Below are 16,708 nucleotides of genomic sequence, written 5' to 3'. Positions count from 1 at the left end.
CTGTGTGAGACCCTGGCTTAAATTAAAAAACAAAACAAAAGGATGACTTAAATGTCTACTAACAAGAAATTATGGTACATCCATTCTGAAATCTAATTTGTAATTAAATTTAAACATATCAATTTAAAGAAGAAAATGAACTTAGGAGCTGTATATATCATCTTATTTAGGAAAAAAATAACATTAATTTGTACAAGTACTCAAAAGTCTTGTAAGATTAATTGTAGAATATTAGGAGTGGTTATAGAAATAATGTGCACTTACAGAAAACATGTAAAAACTATAAATAATGTTCAAAGTGGAAAACACTTTCCCACTGTCGTTGCCTTATGGCTATGACCAGAAAGAGCTGAGCACAGCTTCTCTAGCACCCACGACAACAGAGGACAAGCTACTCAGTAACACATACTCTGATTACAGTCACTATATTTTGTATTGTGAATTCTGTTTCATATTTTACAAGAATGCATATTACTTCTATATATTAAAAATGAAGGGCCAAATGAAATTGCTCAGCAGGTAAATTTATTTGTTGTAGAAGCTTATTTACCCAAATTCAATCCTTGAAATTCACAGAGGAAGAAATTCTGCACAGTTGTCTTCTGGTTTCCACATATGCTCCCCTCCCCATGTGCATACGAACCCACACATGAATTAATTTTTAAAAATGAAGTTGAAAGTCTACATTTTTGGTGATTTAAAGACACCGTTTTATATCAGTCTTCATAACAAAAACTTCTAAGCATGGTTTCTTACCAGCCTTACCTTCTGACCCAGGGTGCTTTCCTGCTCATTTGTATTGAAAACAGTGATGTTTTCCAGGTTAAACTGACTTTGCAAGTTAAGACCTATGGAAAAGAGATTTTCGTGCAAATGCACTGTCACTTAAAACTTGCATAAGAACATGACTTGCTTCACATTACCAAAACATAAAATACCAAATCTACCAATAAGCAAATACAGAAATCGGAAATAACCACCACACTTGATTTTCAAACACTTAAATAATTTTTGTTTTGGTTTGAGACAGGGTTTTTCTCCATTGCCCTAACTGTTCTGGAACTCAGTCTGTAGACCAGGCTGGCTTTGAACTCACAGAGATCCACCTGCCTCTGCCTTTCAGTGCTGGAATTAAAGGCATGCACCACCATGCCTGGATAAAATTTACTCCTTAAGGTACCTCTAGAATACTCAAAATTCTGTTGAAATTATAGTAACAAATAATTTATCTATTTTTTGAGATAGAATCGTACCATGTAGCTCAGATTGATGACTCTCCTGCCTCTCAGCCTCCTGAATGCTACTGTACAAGGCTGAGTTAGTCCTTTTTATTCACAACATTCAAACAAATCCAAGGATATAGAGTACTTAGAATTTTGCCAAACCATGTATTTCAGTTTGAGAAGATATAATGAATAAAAACATTATCAAGATGGCCAGATTATTTAACTTTTTCTGCCTGCTGAGAGGGTCTAGACAACAGCTGTATCTTAGTTCCAGATCCTGGCTTTTATTTAGGGTCTAAATCTTGGCTTTAACTACCATTCCTTTTTTTTTTTTTTTTTAAGATTTATTTATTTAGGCTAGGTGTGGTGGTGCATGCCTTTAATCTTGGGAGACAGAGGCAGGAGGATTGCTGTGAGTTCGAAGCCAGCCTGGTCTACAAAGTGAGTCCAGGACAGCCAAGGCTACACAAGAAAAGCCCTGTCTCAAAAAAACAAAACCAAAATTATTTATTTATTTATTACATATACCGTGTTCTGCCTGCATGTATACCTGTACACTAGAAGAGGGCATCAGATGATATTACAGATGGTTGTGAGCCACCATATAGTTGCTGGGAATTGAACTCAGGACCTCTGGAAGTCAGTGCTCTTAACTACCATTTCTAAATAAAAGGAAATTGGCTATTTGAAAAAATAGCTGGGAAAGATAAGCCTGGATAATAGTCTATACCAAGAAAACCTGAAAGAGCTCCCAGTGGCAGAAACAGGAACAATGTGGGGGGGGGGGGGACCGAAAAAAACAGAACAAAAACAAACCATTATATATTATGTAACACACACACACGCACGCACACACGCACGCACGCACGCACACACATGCACGCGCACAAAGACAAACCCAAGGATTTGAATACCCACAGTTCATTTAGAAAGAGGTAACTGAAGCCAGCAAGAAGACAACTTTCCCTTGTGGAGGGATCACCATTATTAGACAAAGAAAGGTGAGACAATTACCGTGATGCCCTAATAATATTCATATCAGTCAAGGTGCACTGACAGAAATTAGCAGGCAAAGATTGAGGAGAAAAGAAGTATCTGTGCATCATCTCAAAACGTCATCCCTCCTTATAAGTATTACAGTTCGCAAAGGGAAAAACTGTAATCCTAATACACAAGAATAATAGGAGATACCATCTTAACTAAGCAATGAGTGATAACATTGTCAGTACAAGGCATGTCAACATCAATTTAAAAATGATGCTTTGAGAAGGTACCTCAGTTCCTTCTGTGTTCTTCAAAGACCTGACTTCAATTTCTATGTGTCAAACCATGAAAGATAAGCAAAGACAAAGGGATTGTCATTGTGGAGACTAGGTAACATGGAAAGTAAATGTACTATGGATCCTGGAATAGAAAAGGGAAGTATTGATCTAGTTGATGAAATTCAAATGTCTATGACAATGAGTACTGTAATAATGTTGATTTTTTAGTGTTAATAACTATTAGAGTTATACACTACTAATATTATGTGATAATATGCAGATATCTATGCTATCTTTGTAATTCCTATCAGAAAGAATCAAATGTGAAATTCAGTGGTTGTATTAGTAGCTTTTTGGGCCAAAGGAAGGAGAGGAATCTGATAAATGGAGAAATATCATATTAAGCCATCTTAAAATCTATGACTTCAGGCAACGGTGAAAAAACTGTTAGCCTAGTGCTGAATTTTCTGGATGATGAAGAGAGTAACAGGCCCTGAACTTGGCTAGATTAGAGCTATCCTCACTGGCTACAATCCATTTTTAGGGTATTATACAAGCAATGAAACCCTCTCTCAAAACTATCCCCCTCAAAAAATAACATACAACAGTTATCAGAAGCATAAGAGACAAGACATTCTAAGTTAAAAAAAATCCAAAAACAGATGGTTGAAACAGACTACCAAAAATATAAGGCTCTGAAGTGATCAGACATAGATAACAAGAAATGCTTACCATGTTTTAAAACTAAAGAACAAACTTCAAAGTATCAATAGGGAGTAAAGCACTAATAAGTGAAAGGCCTTCCAGAAATCAGAACCACATTAGACTACTCAGAGTGTAATGAGGGAGAGAGACAGAGTAACATTCAGTTGGAAAGGCAGAAAGGGAGAGAAAAGACAGAGAATGCAGTCAAGGAATGAAAGATAGAATTAGAAATGCAAAAAAAAAAAAAAAAAAAAAGAAGTAATTAAAAAATGTGAAGAGGTAATCACTAAATTTTTAAGAAAGTGGTAAAAGACATGAATCCAAATTTAAAATGTCAAAAATCCTCAAGAATGTTAGGCAAAAAGCAATCCACACACAGACACATCATAGCAAAATCAAAGGAAATCTTAAAAGCAGAGAAAAAAAAAAATCTTCCAAAAGTTAGACATCTTATATTTTTTTTTTCTAGTTTTTCGAGACAGGGTTCTCTGTGCAGCCTTGGCTGTCCTGGACTAACTTTGTAGACCAGGCTGGCCTTGATCTCACAGCGATCCGCCTGCCTCTGCCTCCCGAGTGCTGGGATTAAGGGGTGCGCCACCACCACCTGGCTTATCATCTTATTATTCTATAGAACACAAAACCAGGACCACGAAATGGCTTAGTTTGATGACATAAGTTCAATACCCAGGACTGACTCCCACATATTGCCCTTTGATCTCCATATGCATGTATACATATGCATGCACGCAAAAAATGTAATAAAAGGTTTAGTAAAAATAACAAAGAATGAGAGACTAGAAGATAAAGACTATCACAAATGAAATGAAATTTATCTAATACCAACTTAGCATTTTAAAGCTGCTGAACTCTTATAAGAATTAAAGAGAAATAAAGATTTCATGAAAATGATGTCAAGTATTACAACAGTTCTACTTGGTTGTGGTGTGTGTGTGTGTGTGTGTGTGTGAGTGTGAGTGTATGTGTGTGTGTGTGTTTGTTTGTCAACTTGACATAAGCTAAAGTCAACTGGGAAGAGGGAACCACAATTGAGAAAATGTCGCTCTAAGATTGAGCTGTATGGCATTTTCTTAATTAGTGTCTGATGGGTTAGGGCCCAGTCCACTGTGGGCTGTGCCACCGCACACCCAGAGTGTGTAAGAAAGCAAACTGATGAGCTTGGTAGTGCATGCCTTTAGTCCCAGCCTGGCCTACACAGTGAGTTCTAGGACAGCCGGAGCTAGACAGTGTGACACTGTCTCAAAGGGGGAAAAGGTAAACTGACCAAGCCACAAGGAGCAAGCTAGTATGTGGCACTCCTCCATGGTTTCTGTGTCATTTCCTGCTGAAATTCTCTCAGTGATGGAGCTGTAAGCTGAAAAAAAACCTTTCTTCCCCAAGTTACTGTTAGTCATGATGTTTATCGTTAACATTAGAAATTCTAACTAAAACAAATTCTATACTAAAAAATGGCTAAGAGGAAATAACCACAGATAGAACATCAGAAATGCAGAAAGTAGTATACACATTATTAGCACTAACCAAGAATGACTAGGAAAGATAGAAAAGCTAGACCTAGCACAACAGAAAGCACACAAACCCACCATGAACATAGTCTGTAAGCTTACTATAGGCATGGACCATTGTATGCACACCATGTTTTAATACAATCATCACAGTAGTGTATTAAAGGCAGGGAACAAACAAATCCAAGATATATGGTGTATCTGAATAGATCAAAGACTCTAAAAGGCTCTAGAGAATTAGCAGTGTTCCAGTTTTGGAGCCAAATAATGGTTATACGAGTGTTTGCCTCATTATTATGTTTGCGTTATATACTTTTTTTTTCCTCTTTTTTCTTTTTGGTTTTTCGAGACAGCTGTCCTGGACTCACTTTGTAGACCAGGATGGCCTCGAACTCACGGAGATCTGCCTGCCACTGCCTTGGGAGTGCCAGGATTACACCACGCCCAGCATGCGCAATACACTTTTCATTGAGTTACATTTCACAGTAAAACATTGTGAAATAGCGAGTATTCTTAAAGAGGACACACACACTACATGGGTGGTTTACAGCCATTTGTAACTCCAGGTCCATGGGCAATACATGGTATGCATACATATGTGCAGACATATATATAAAATAAAAATCAATTTTTCATCTAAATATTGTAAAATTAATTAAAGAAATTAAATATGACTAAACAGCAATCACTGAAACAAAAAATGGAAACAAAGAATAGGTTTATACTATGAGATGAAATACAGACCGAATAGTTCATACCTACATATGTACTGCTATGATGCATTAGCACATTGTTAATAAACTTTGAACTTAAGATTACTTATAGCTAGGGCTGGTAAATTTACAAGAAAATAAAGCAATTGTCTATGCTGCAATTTTTTATGTTGTTTTCTTATTATGACAGATTTTAAATCAATAAAAACTGGAAGAGATTTCCTTGCAAAGAATTTAATGTATAAAAGCTTACCTGATTTCTCAGATAGAGGAAAAAGCCTGGCCAAAAACAGTTGAATTCGTCCACAGAAAACTGTATTCTGAGATTTAGATAATCTTCTGAGGAGATCTAGCAATGTTTACAAATGAATAACACAGAAGAGGTCATTCTATGTTCATTACAATTGTACCTGAATTTTAAACTATTTGTTCAGCCTTTTTCTAAAGCAAAGGTTCTCTAAATGGAAGCAGAAATCATTGTTACAGAAAATACTATAAGTTAGAAACAAAGTTCTGTGGACAAGACCAATATTAGTCAATGTTCAGTTTTAATAAATTAAGACTGTTAACTTAAAAACAAAGATTCTAATCTACTTTCAAGACATTTTTATTGGTATTTAATAAACCATGTATTTTTATGATCACATTCACAGTTTTTTGTTTTTATTTTTCAAGACAAGGTTTCTCTGTGTGGCCCTGGCTGTTCTGGACTGGCTTTGTAGACCAGGCTGGCCTTGAACTCAGAGATCCACCTCCCCAGTGCTGGGATTACAGGCATATGCTACCACGCCCAGTTTACTTTCAGTTTTAAAAGCAATAATTTAATACTGAATTACTTACCATTGCACATTCGTAGTAAATAATTTTTGCCAGCAGAATAGAATGTATTCTGAAATTAAGACCAAAAGTATTACTACACTTTGGAAGTTGCTCACTCCTTTCAGGAAGTCATAGGAATTGAAATATTAAAGAGCACTAATGTAAGAGAGTCTACTTCACTTATTTCAAAGCATTTTCATTTGGATATGCAAAAGAGCATGGCACTGAATAACCTCTAAACATCTAGAAGTGTGCATGCTTACTTTACCTTTAAAAAATTGTTTTAAATTTATTCATTTTATTTATGAGTATCTTGCCTGCATGTAGTATGAGCACCACATGTGTGTCTGGTATTTGCAAAGGCTAGAACAAAGCATCAGACCACCTTCATCTAGAGTTATAAGTGATTGTAAGCCACCAAGTGTGGGTGCTAGGAATTAAATCTAGGTTCTCTGAAAGAGTAACAAGTGCTCTAAACTGCTGAGCCATGCCCAGGCTTTCTTATTTGTTTGAGACAGGTTCTCCCTGTGTAGACCAAGCTATCCTGGCACACAGTTTCCCTACCTACACCTCACAAGTTCACAACACTATGCCTTGTTCAAAGTATGTACTTTCAAGTTATTTTTTATAAAGTTTTGTACTTCAAAATTTTCTCTACATCTGATTTTTATTTGATTCTCCCAAGAAATCAGAGTATATAAGTTCTTTCATAGGGACAAATGTTTTGGTAACCACCAATTATTATTAGCAAAGAAGCCCCAAACAAAACTACTTTCTGAATTCTCTTTAGAGACAATATTATCAGGAAAGAAAACCAAGGCACTTACTGACTTCCAAGTAGCAACATTTTTTTCGACAAAAGTGAATATTGTGTCACATTGATCCAAAGGAAGGCAGTCCAAGACATCTCCCAACAGCACAAATGGTGTGGACGCAGTACAGACACCTGAAAGCAAGGTGCAAGTCAACAAGAGCTTCTGACACTGTCAACCAGCCCATGAAAAACCACTCTGTGGACAGGCCATAATTCGAAGTAATGATAAAGTAAAAGCTACTGTATGTCTCTAAAATCAATGTCAGTAAAGAACAGCAATAAAGATTTTCCCTAAGAAAAGGCCATTTACACTGATTAATAGTACTTTTATATCTCTATTTATTTTCCCTTCTATTTAAGGTTACGGGTACTTATAACACAGTGTTTTAAAAGTACCCAACTGTGTATGGCATGTAGAAAAATCTGTGGTCAATATAAGCATAAAAACACTGAGTAAAAAACAAACAAAAAAGCCATACATGGTCGCACTTGCCTTTAATCCCAGTGCTTGGGAGGCAGAGGCAGACCAATCGCTGTGAATCCAAGGCCAGCCTGGTCTACAAAGAGAGTTCCAGGACAGCCAAGGCTATCCAGAGAAATCTTGCCTCGATAACCAAAAACAAACAAAAACAAAACACTGAGTAAATAAAGTAGGTCCAGAAAAGGGCCGCCATTTCCAGCTGTACTCAGCACTGGTCAGAACACATCTGGACTCTATGGAAAGAATACTGTCTAGAACCAGGCGTAGCAAAAGGGGAACAATTTCAACCAATATAAGGTCGATGTCATTTTTTTTCTTTGTTTTTGCTTTTTGCTTTTCAAGACAGGGTTTCTCTGTGTAGCCCTGGCTATCCTGGACTCGCTTTGTATGCCACTTCGAACTCACATCGACCCACCTGCCTCTGCCTCCCCACTGCTGAGATTAAAGGCGTGTGACACCACGCTTGGCGGTTGATGTGATCTTAACTGTTGAACAGGACCCAAAGAAGTTCATCAATAGGCCTGCTCGGGCAGAGGCTAGATAACCATAGCAGGAAGACAGGCTAGACCTAAAACTATAAGTATCTGCTGTATTTAACGTCTCTTAAACTAATCCTGTATTGGCACTGATACATTTTTACAAAAGATTTATTTATTTTATGTGTTTTTTATGCAGGTGCCTGTATTAGCCAGAAGAGGACTTCATCTCCTCTGGAGCTGGAGTTACAGGTAGTTATGAGATGCCTGGGTCCTCTGCAAAAACAGCAAGTGCTCCTAATTACTGAGCCATAGAGATATCCCCTGCATGTTTTTAAAAGATTATTTTATTTGAGATAGACTCTCACTATAAGCCTTGCTAGCTTGGAATTCAGAGATCTGTCTGGCTCTGCCTCCCAAAAGCTGGATTGATGATGTGCATGTCTGGCAAGATTTATTTTCCTTTTAATTTAGTGAGTGTTTTGCCTGAATGTATGTATACTTCTAGGGCCAGAAGATGGTGTTAGGTCCCCTAAACTGGAGTTACAGTAGTAAGCATCCACATTGGTTCTGGGAACTCAATCTAGCTCCCTTTGCCAATGAGCCTTCTCTCCAGCACCCCAGTACTGCCCAGTCTGCCCCAATGCACTTATTCTTCTACGGATGCCTGTTAGCATGAATACAATGGCCTCTAAACTAACCCACACATCTTGTTTCCTTTGCCATTCTCATAACACACATTCTACCTATGCTGAGCCTGGCCTTTGTGTAACTAGTTCCTTTTCTATTTCTGGCAAACTTAATCCCTCAGGTCCCTATTTGTAGGTTGGATCTTTCTTCTTCTTCTCCTCCTCCTTCTTTTATTTTGGGGAACAGGGTCTTGGCCTGTTTCAAATATCTGGCCATCCTGATTCAGCCTTACAAGCACTAGATTACAGGTATGTGTCATGAATCCCAACCCATATTCCTTTTTAAAAATTCTTCCTGATTCCGTTACATTTTTAATTTATAGAGTCATCTTCCCTTTATTATATCAACACACAGTAAGATATCCACACATTCCTTTCTCAATTACCCATTAGATTCTCTCTCTCTCTCTCTCTCTCTCTTTTTTTTTTTTTTTTTTTTTTTTTGGTTTTCTGAGAGAGGATCTCTCTGTGTAGCCTTGGCTGTCCTGGATTCATGTTGTAGACCAGGCTGTCCTTGAAGTCACAGCAATCTGCCTGCCTCTGCCTCCTGAGTGCTGGGATTAAAGGCGTGTGCCACCACACCTGGCCCTACCCATTAGATTCTTACAGGATGGCTCTATGATTTATTCACCACTGAATCTCCAAATCCTAAGTTAGTACTAGGCATATAATAGATGTTTAGTAAGTATTTGCATATGATTAAAACACTTGAAAAACAAAGAAATTGCAAATGTGCATGACATAATATACGAGAAATAAGTATTGAGCTAATCTGAAATAAGTATAAACAAATTCTTGGCAAAGGTAGGGGTCAAACAATGACCACGGGGCTGGAAAGGTAGACCAGTAGTAGTAGCATGCATGAGGCCCTATGTTTAGTCTCCAGTGCCACACAAAACCAGACAGGGGTAGAGGTATGGGCGATAACCTTAAAAAACAAACAGAACAAGTGATACTCACTTTCGGTTACTCCCCCAATAGCAAGAGAAATAATAGCTAAAACGTTCTCACATGCTGAGTGATTTATCTATCAATAGAGAAACAATTTTATTAGAAGTCAGACTAATTTGATAACAATAAAGCAAGTTCCATGAAATTAAGCATTTATACAGAAATAAAAATATCTTATACAGAATTATGTTCTAAGATAGGAAAACATGAACAATAATATACATACTATAAAGCTCTGTCAAGCAGTAAAGAGTGATTCAATCAAAATCCAGTAGGCTTGGGAAAATGGTAACTTTTGCATGACTAAGACAATAAATTTACTGGGTACAAAAGTTCTAAGGCTGTGACTAAAAGTCAAAAGGACAAAAGCAGGGCCTGGATTTAATCTAATATTAACCATAACAGTGAGCATCACAGAGTGCTCACTGTGTTGTGTCAGACAACACTAACAGAATGATATTGCCCTTCTTACAAATAAAGCTGAAACTCTGAAAGGAAAGTGATTTCTTCAGTAACTCACAACAGAGAAGTGATTAAGTCTGAAAAAAAAAAAAAAAAAAAGAATCAACTGGTCTGACCTAGAATTCTCTGAGAAAGAAGGGGGAAAACTGTATTATGGCCTTCAGAAGAGACTCTACCACTATGGAACCCAATTTCTGCATGACCAAAAATAAACCCTTAGTTTCTTTCATTCAGGATCTCTGCTAAGGGCAATGTATAGGGCCTCATGGTTGGATTAAATGTCTTCACAAGTCTTAGTTACTTATGTATGTTTATGGATGAGGAAGATCCAGCAAGAAAATGATGGCATGGAATCCTAAATCCTAGCTCTATTCTTAACATCCTTGGACTACCACTTATGCCTTTACACAGTATGTCATCATTTACTTAGCAGAGGGAGGATCTACTTTTAAAACTACGTTTTTTTTTTTTGTTTTTTTTTTTAAAGATTTATTTATTGAATATGAGTGCTTTATTTACAGAAGAGGGCATCGGATCACATTATAGATGGTTTTGAGCCACCATGTGGTTGCTGGGAATTGAACTCAGGACCTCTGGAAGAGCAGGCAGCACTCTTAACCACTGAGCCATCTCTCTAGCCCTAAAACTACGTTTTTAAAAAATGTATTTGTGTGTGTGTGTGTGTGTGTGTGTGTGTGTGTGTGTGTGTTCGTTCGTTCGTTCCAGTGTGTGTTTGAAGTTAGGACAACTTTGATCAAAGTCATACCATGGAGCTCTGTAGCAGGCACCTTGACCTGCCAAGCCATCTTGCTCTTTTAGACTGACTGTAAAAACCTTCCTTATCATCAAAGCCTTACACAGTACCTGAGCTACTGAGAGTCTTAATGAGGACATTCTCCTATCAATGCTGCTTCTAAAAGGCAGAATGCTCAGAAAACAGATGCCATGTTTAAATATCCACTCCAATAATAAAGCAATTTCTAATAACATGACTTATTAACTGGCCAGAAAACTTTAACAACAAATAAAAGGAAAAAATACTTACAATTTCTTCTTCCAGAACACCTCTGAAAGCTTGGTCAAGGGTACATTTTTTTTCATTTTCACTATTAAAAACAAAAACCATCTTCATTTCACAAATAGTTCACTATTAATATAAACATTTAGGAAGTAGTCCTTTTGGACAATGTGCTTTACCTGCCAGGTAACTGACTGAAGGCATTCAATAATGGCTTGATAGTTTTGTTATTCAAGGCCTCTCTGGTAGATTTCTACAAAAATAAAAATGATAATTGAAGTAAGAAGGTTTTGCTGTTCATGAAAATTTACCATTCATCAATTATGTCTTTCTAACTAAAAAAAGAAAATCATGTTTTTAACTTGGTAATATTTTCTGCCAGTCATTTTTTGTAACCTTTATTTATAATACCTTGTAATAATCTTGATCCTTGTTACATGAAACCTAGCAAGATCTTCTAATTAGACTTTGGCATCACAGGTTTCCCTTTCCTACATATCACATACATGCAAGTTCCTGCTTTAAAAAAAAATATTGTTAAATATGGTGGAGCATCTTGTAACCAGCACTGGGGCGGCAGAGCATGTGAATCATCAGTTTAAGGTCAGCCTGGATTCTGAGTTCCAATCTAGCCTGGATTGCATGAGAAAACCCTGTCTAAACAACAACGACCCTTTATATGGTTCTTTACTTGCATGTTTGGTCTTGAAATTCTGTAGTTCCTCTAAGACACCCCACCTCTGCACTCCCGCCCCCCCATCCCCGTGACATTACTCTACAGTTACCAACCGCACATGCACTGGAAGCGTGGCAGTGTTTAAAAGTCCTTTCCTATCAACCTCATTTCAGCATGTTCACACACTCATGCTGTTCTTTCTACCTGTTTATTTTTCACATCTGTTTAAAGAGGGGGAAAAAGGGTAAGCAGGCTACCAGGATGAGACCTGATAGGCTGTGGTCATATGGTGGTGGAGGATGTCCCCTTCTGTCAGACCTAAGGGAGGGGAACAGGATAAAAGAGGGAGGGAGGGGAGAGCAGGAAGATACAAGTGAGGAGATAACAGTTGAGATGTAATCTGAATAAATTATTTAAATTAAAAAAGAAAAACCTAAAAAAAATTGTCTCTGCACTTTGGAACAAAAATTAAAGGAAAAAAAAAAAGAATCTACTTGTTCACTCAGTCTATACACTCTTTCAGACTCAGGCATTTTGCTCAGATAGCAGAGTACCAGGGACATCGAAGTGATGAATAAATAAATGATTGTCTTAAACTGGCCATAATTTATAGAGGACAAAAATATTGCAGTTATTGCACATATTTGGAAAGCCATCTTTAGTTCATAAAGGCTTCAAATCTATACAATAAGTGTCCACTCCTGGCTCCATTACTAGAAAAGCTGAGTAACTTGGGGATCATTCCTTTCTTTTGAGTCTCCACCCTTACCAGTTAAAGATGGATGGTAGTGTACGCAGATCCTTACTATTATCAGTGGCAGTGGCACTGCAGTGAACTTTCAAGAATGCAGATTCTTGGTGGAGCAGTGGTGGCGCTAACCTTTAATCCCAGCACTGATATGGCAGAAGCAGGTGGATCTCTGTGAGCTCAAGGCCAGCCTGGTCTACAGAGCTAGTTCTATGACAGCCAAGGCCATACAGAAAAACCGTGTCTTGAAAAACAAACCAAACAGAATTTCTGGCCTCCACTTTAGATTTAATGATTAAGTATCTTTATTTCACAAGATTTCCAGGAGACAACACTAACAGCAAAGCTTGAGAAACACTAATCCAAGTGATCTCCAATTAAAGAACTCTGTCGTTCAGTGGTAGAGTTCTTTGCTTGGCATGTTCTAGGCCCAGGACTGAGAGAAAAGGGGGAAATGTTCCTTCAGGGCTACTGTAACAGAAGAAAATGTTTCTAATGACATAAACCAACAAAACACCTTGCAAAGCAGAAAACTACTTAAAACAATTACTGATTATGAAAAATATCTTTTCTTTCACATAATTTTCTCCTGGCATCGTTACAACTACCTAAACACAGTTAAACATCTGGTTGAAACGCGCATCTTAATACACATGCTACCATTTGTACCATGATGGGCCTAAAAGCTTGTAACAGTGTCCTTCTGAACATATACTGATGGGATGGCTAACACAAAAAGGACCTTGGATTTAAAGTCAGAAAACCGAGAAAAGCCAGTCACTTCAATTTTGCTTTTTGAGGGGTTAGGGGTGTCTTAGTTTCTAGGTCATATGCCAGAGACAAGAAAATGAATTATTTTAGTGCCATTTTAACACATAAGCCATCATCAAACTGTTTCCTAAATGTTCAACTACCCTTTCCCAAACAGGCAAGAACGAAGCTGCGGCTGGTAACTCTTCCCAGTTGGTACCCCTCCCCAAGGTGATCAATTTGCCTCTTTCCGTTTAGGAGCTCTGTATCTATCTCTGGATGAAATGATCACGGGCGATGAACTGGCTGACAGATTAGTCTCCTGGCAGGATAGGAGGCGGGGCGGTACGGCGGACTTCAGGGTTTCTCCTGAGACAACTGCTCAACCCAGCTAGCAGAGGAGCTGGAGCTGACGGAGCTAGCCAGCGGATGAGCTTTCCACGCTCGCCCGCAAGAAGACGACCAGGACCAGGGGCTTCGGGACCTGCCAGCTAGTGCGCCTTTCCCTGAATGTCAGTCCCGGAAGGGGCCAGGGGCGGACGCGGCGGTGTAAATCCTCCCAAGTCTGGGAAATTTTCAGGGAGAGAACTGGAAAGAGTGGCGTCTGGTCAGAACCACGGCCTCCAGGCCCTCAGCTCACCGTAAACCGCGTCCGCGCCTCGGGCAAACTGAAAAGCGCCGGCGTCGGAGACATCTTCTTGGCTGCGCGTGCCCAACCACCCAGCTGCGGCGCCGGGTGATGACGTCAGGCCGGGAGCAGCGAGACGGCCGGGCACGGCTAGAGCGGCCAGTGAGCGGAGGGGCTGGGCGGCCGGCCGTCTTAGGCCAGGCTCTGGAGCGACCCTTGGGGTGGAGCCGCCATGAGTGTCTAGTCCGTCAGCGCAGCCTTGGGCGCAGGCGAGGCTGGTGGGTTTCCTGGCGGCCGACTGACGGCTTGGTGCCGCTTTCGGGGGCGGTGCCAGTAGGCAGTGCTCGCGGGAAGTTGAGGCTTGCCAGAAGAAGCAGTGGCACTGCGGCCCCCTGCGGTCTTCCCGGAAGTCTGAGTGCCAGAGTGGCGACAGAATTTGGATTTGTCTTGACAGCCCGGTGGTCCATGGACCCTGAATCTGGGAAGTTAGAGTAACACCCGTTTCACAGAGTTGTAAAGAACGAAATGGCCTTAGGCAAATGTGGATTGCAGACTCATGAGTAGTTATTTTATTGTTACTATTATTTGAGGTATGGCCTCCCTATGTATCTCTGGCTAGCCTGGGACTTTCTAGGTAGACCAGGCTAACCTTGAACTCAAAGATGCACCTGGTTGCCTCCTAATTGCTCGGATTACAGGGTTGGGCAATCATGTCTGGTTTACTTAATACTAATATAGCACTGTTCTCAAAGAAGACCTACGAGGAATACAGTAGCCGTTTGGGAAGAGTGGTATTGCAGACAGGTTGGAGGCGAGCCTTGCAAAACTGGTGGTCATTACTTCCTGTGCCTCTCTTTTCCCTGGAGAAGTTTGGCCAATGAGAAGCTGAGGGACACTGATCTCAATTATAGTTAAACTGCAGAATAATATAAAGTACTGGCTTAAAGGCAAGAGAATGTTAACAGCCACTAAGAATACATGGACTTAAGGAAAAGTTAACTGCAGGATCTTGCCCCTGAGTGGAGATTGTGAATAGTCATGATACCTGGATGGTTGCAGTTTGTTTATTTGTTTTAGCCAACAAATCACTGAAGTTTGATTATAGAAAGGAAAAATTGGGAAAAATATTATTTAATTTTGGAAATATACTTTATTGATTGATGATAACTGATACAATAGGTTTATCATTTTCCCACAGGTGATTAATAGCCATCTAGAAGACAAGACCTAAGCTGTAAATACAAAATTCGGAACAGAAGAGATGGAGTTTACTGACTTATTATCCATAAAAGCCCAGTTGAAATTCTATTTGCTTATTCAATAAACATTTCTTAGGCCCTTTGTATATAGCATTGGTTGATAAATTAGTTCCCAGTGAGCAACTCGAAATTGCCTGTGACTCCTGCTCTAGAGTTATCTGACCTGAACTCTGGCCACACACATACACATACACATAATTTAAAATAGATCTTTTTAAAAGACTGGTATTTTTCATTATGCATTCATGTTTATAAACAAAGGCCCAAATAGTTCAGCCCTCATAGCGATTGCAGGGGCTCTCTAGCACTACTCTCACTGGTCAGTCTTGTCCCCCACCCACCCACCCAGAGCTGGTCTCTGAACATTTTATTCTTGGAGTTAGAGCTAAGGGTGCAACAGTGATAAGAGCATTTACCTAGCATAATTCAGAGTCTGGGGTTCCATCCCTAGCACCCCTCCCTTCTCAAAGAAAAGAAGGAAACTATTGAAGATCGAGAAGTTCCTGGAGGTTGTCAGAGGCTTGCAGCCAGGTGAAAGGCTGGGTTGACCTTTAGAGAGGCAGTGCTAGAAGGGAGACAGTGTCAGTCTTTCTAAGTCTCTGCTGATACCATCTCTACTGGTGTCCCTGCCCTGGCTTTGAGCCTCCATACACTTGCCTCCACACCGGGCTTGGATAATCTTCAGATCTTCACATTTTATACCTCTGTAGATTCAGAGTTTTTGACTTGCCACTTCCAGATCTTGGACTCTTTGTTCTGAGAGCCTTTATACCAATTTTTTCTTGCTTCCTTTCAGCTGACGTAGGATCACATAGCTCTATTTCACCATTTCTCTACTTAGAAAGGGATTTTGATTTGAAACAGCTAGCAGGATAACCTATTTACTGCTCACTTGTATTTTGTTACTTCAAGGGTCATGATGAATATTGATCTAATTCATCTTCCCTAATGCTTGGAGGATGCCCATCTAAGAAAAAAAAAAAACCAGGATCAACATGTGAAACACTTGAAAGATTGGCTGAGGAAACGAGGGACAATTCATTTGCAGTTATGTGGTTATGTGGCTTATTACTTAATTTCCCTTTCATATTTCAATCCCTAAATGAATTTGGGCCACTAAAGTCCTGCATGGGATCAACTGATGATCAGGGTCCCCGTGAGCCTAATGAAGTTTGTAGCTGAATTTTGCCTCTAAGCAGCAATACTTTGTATATCTTCTGAGTACACAGGAAAGTAGCATATGCCTTCTCTTGGGTGAAGCCTATGTTGAATGGGTGTGGTTGTGACTATGACTCTTATCCTTACAATGACCAGGAAGTATACAGCGAGATTCCTTTCCAATGTTGCTTTAATCATAGCTCTAAATTATGTCAGCAAAGCAGTTGTAGATAGAAAAGTGACTGTTACTTTAGTCGGGATTATCACTGAACTCCGAATTCTTCAGTGCAGGTGATTTACTTTGAAGGTTTTCCAAGGAAGCAGAGCAGTGGGACCAGGAAGAATGAAAC

The 16,708-nt window shown here is 39.3% G+C and overlaps 1 protein-coding gene across 1 annotated transcript in view; it reads right to left on the bottom strand.

Moving 5' to 3' along the window:
- Thoc1 (THO complex subunit 1) overlaps positions 1–14,114 on the bottom strand; it is a 42,053-nt gene extending 27,939 nt beyond the window's left edge. The window contains exons 1-8 of the mRNA XM_051163951.1: positions 13,954–14,114; positions 11,319–11,392; positions 11,167–11,227; positions 9,669–9,735; positions 7,076–7,194; positions 6,270–6,318; positions 5,683–5,778; positions 766–848 (exon numbers count right to left, since the gene is read on the bottom strand). Of these exons, the coding sequence (XP_051019908.1) occupies positions 766–848; positions 5,683–5,778; positions 6,270–6,318; positions 7,076–7,194; positions 9,669–9,735; positions 11,167–11,227; positions 11,319–11,392; positions 13,954–14,007 (603 nt within the window). The 5' untranslated portion in view covers positions 14,008–14,114. The remainder of the gene's footprint in view (positions 1–765; positions 849–5,682; positions 5,779–6,269; positions 6,319–7,075; positions 7,195–9,668; positions 9,736–11,166; positions 11,228–11,318; positions 11,393–13,953) is intronic.
- Between the last annotated feature and the right edge of the window lie 2,594 nt (positions 14,115–16,708).

The sequence above is a fragment of the Acomys russatus genome, chromosome 20 (assembly GCF_903995435.1).
Source record: "Acomys russatus chromosome 20, mAcoRus1.1, whole genome shotgun sequence".
NCBI lineage: Eukaryota > Metazoa > Chordata > Mammalia > Rodentia > Muridae > Acomys > Acomys russatus.
This window is presented reverse-complemented; position numbering and strand designations above follow the sequence as displayed.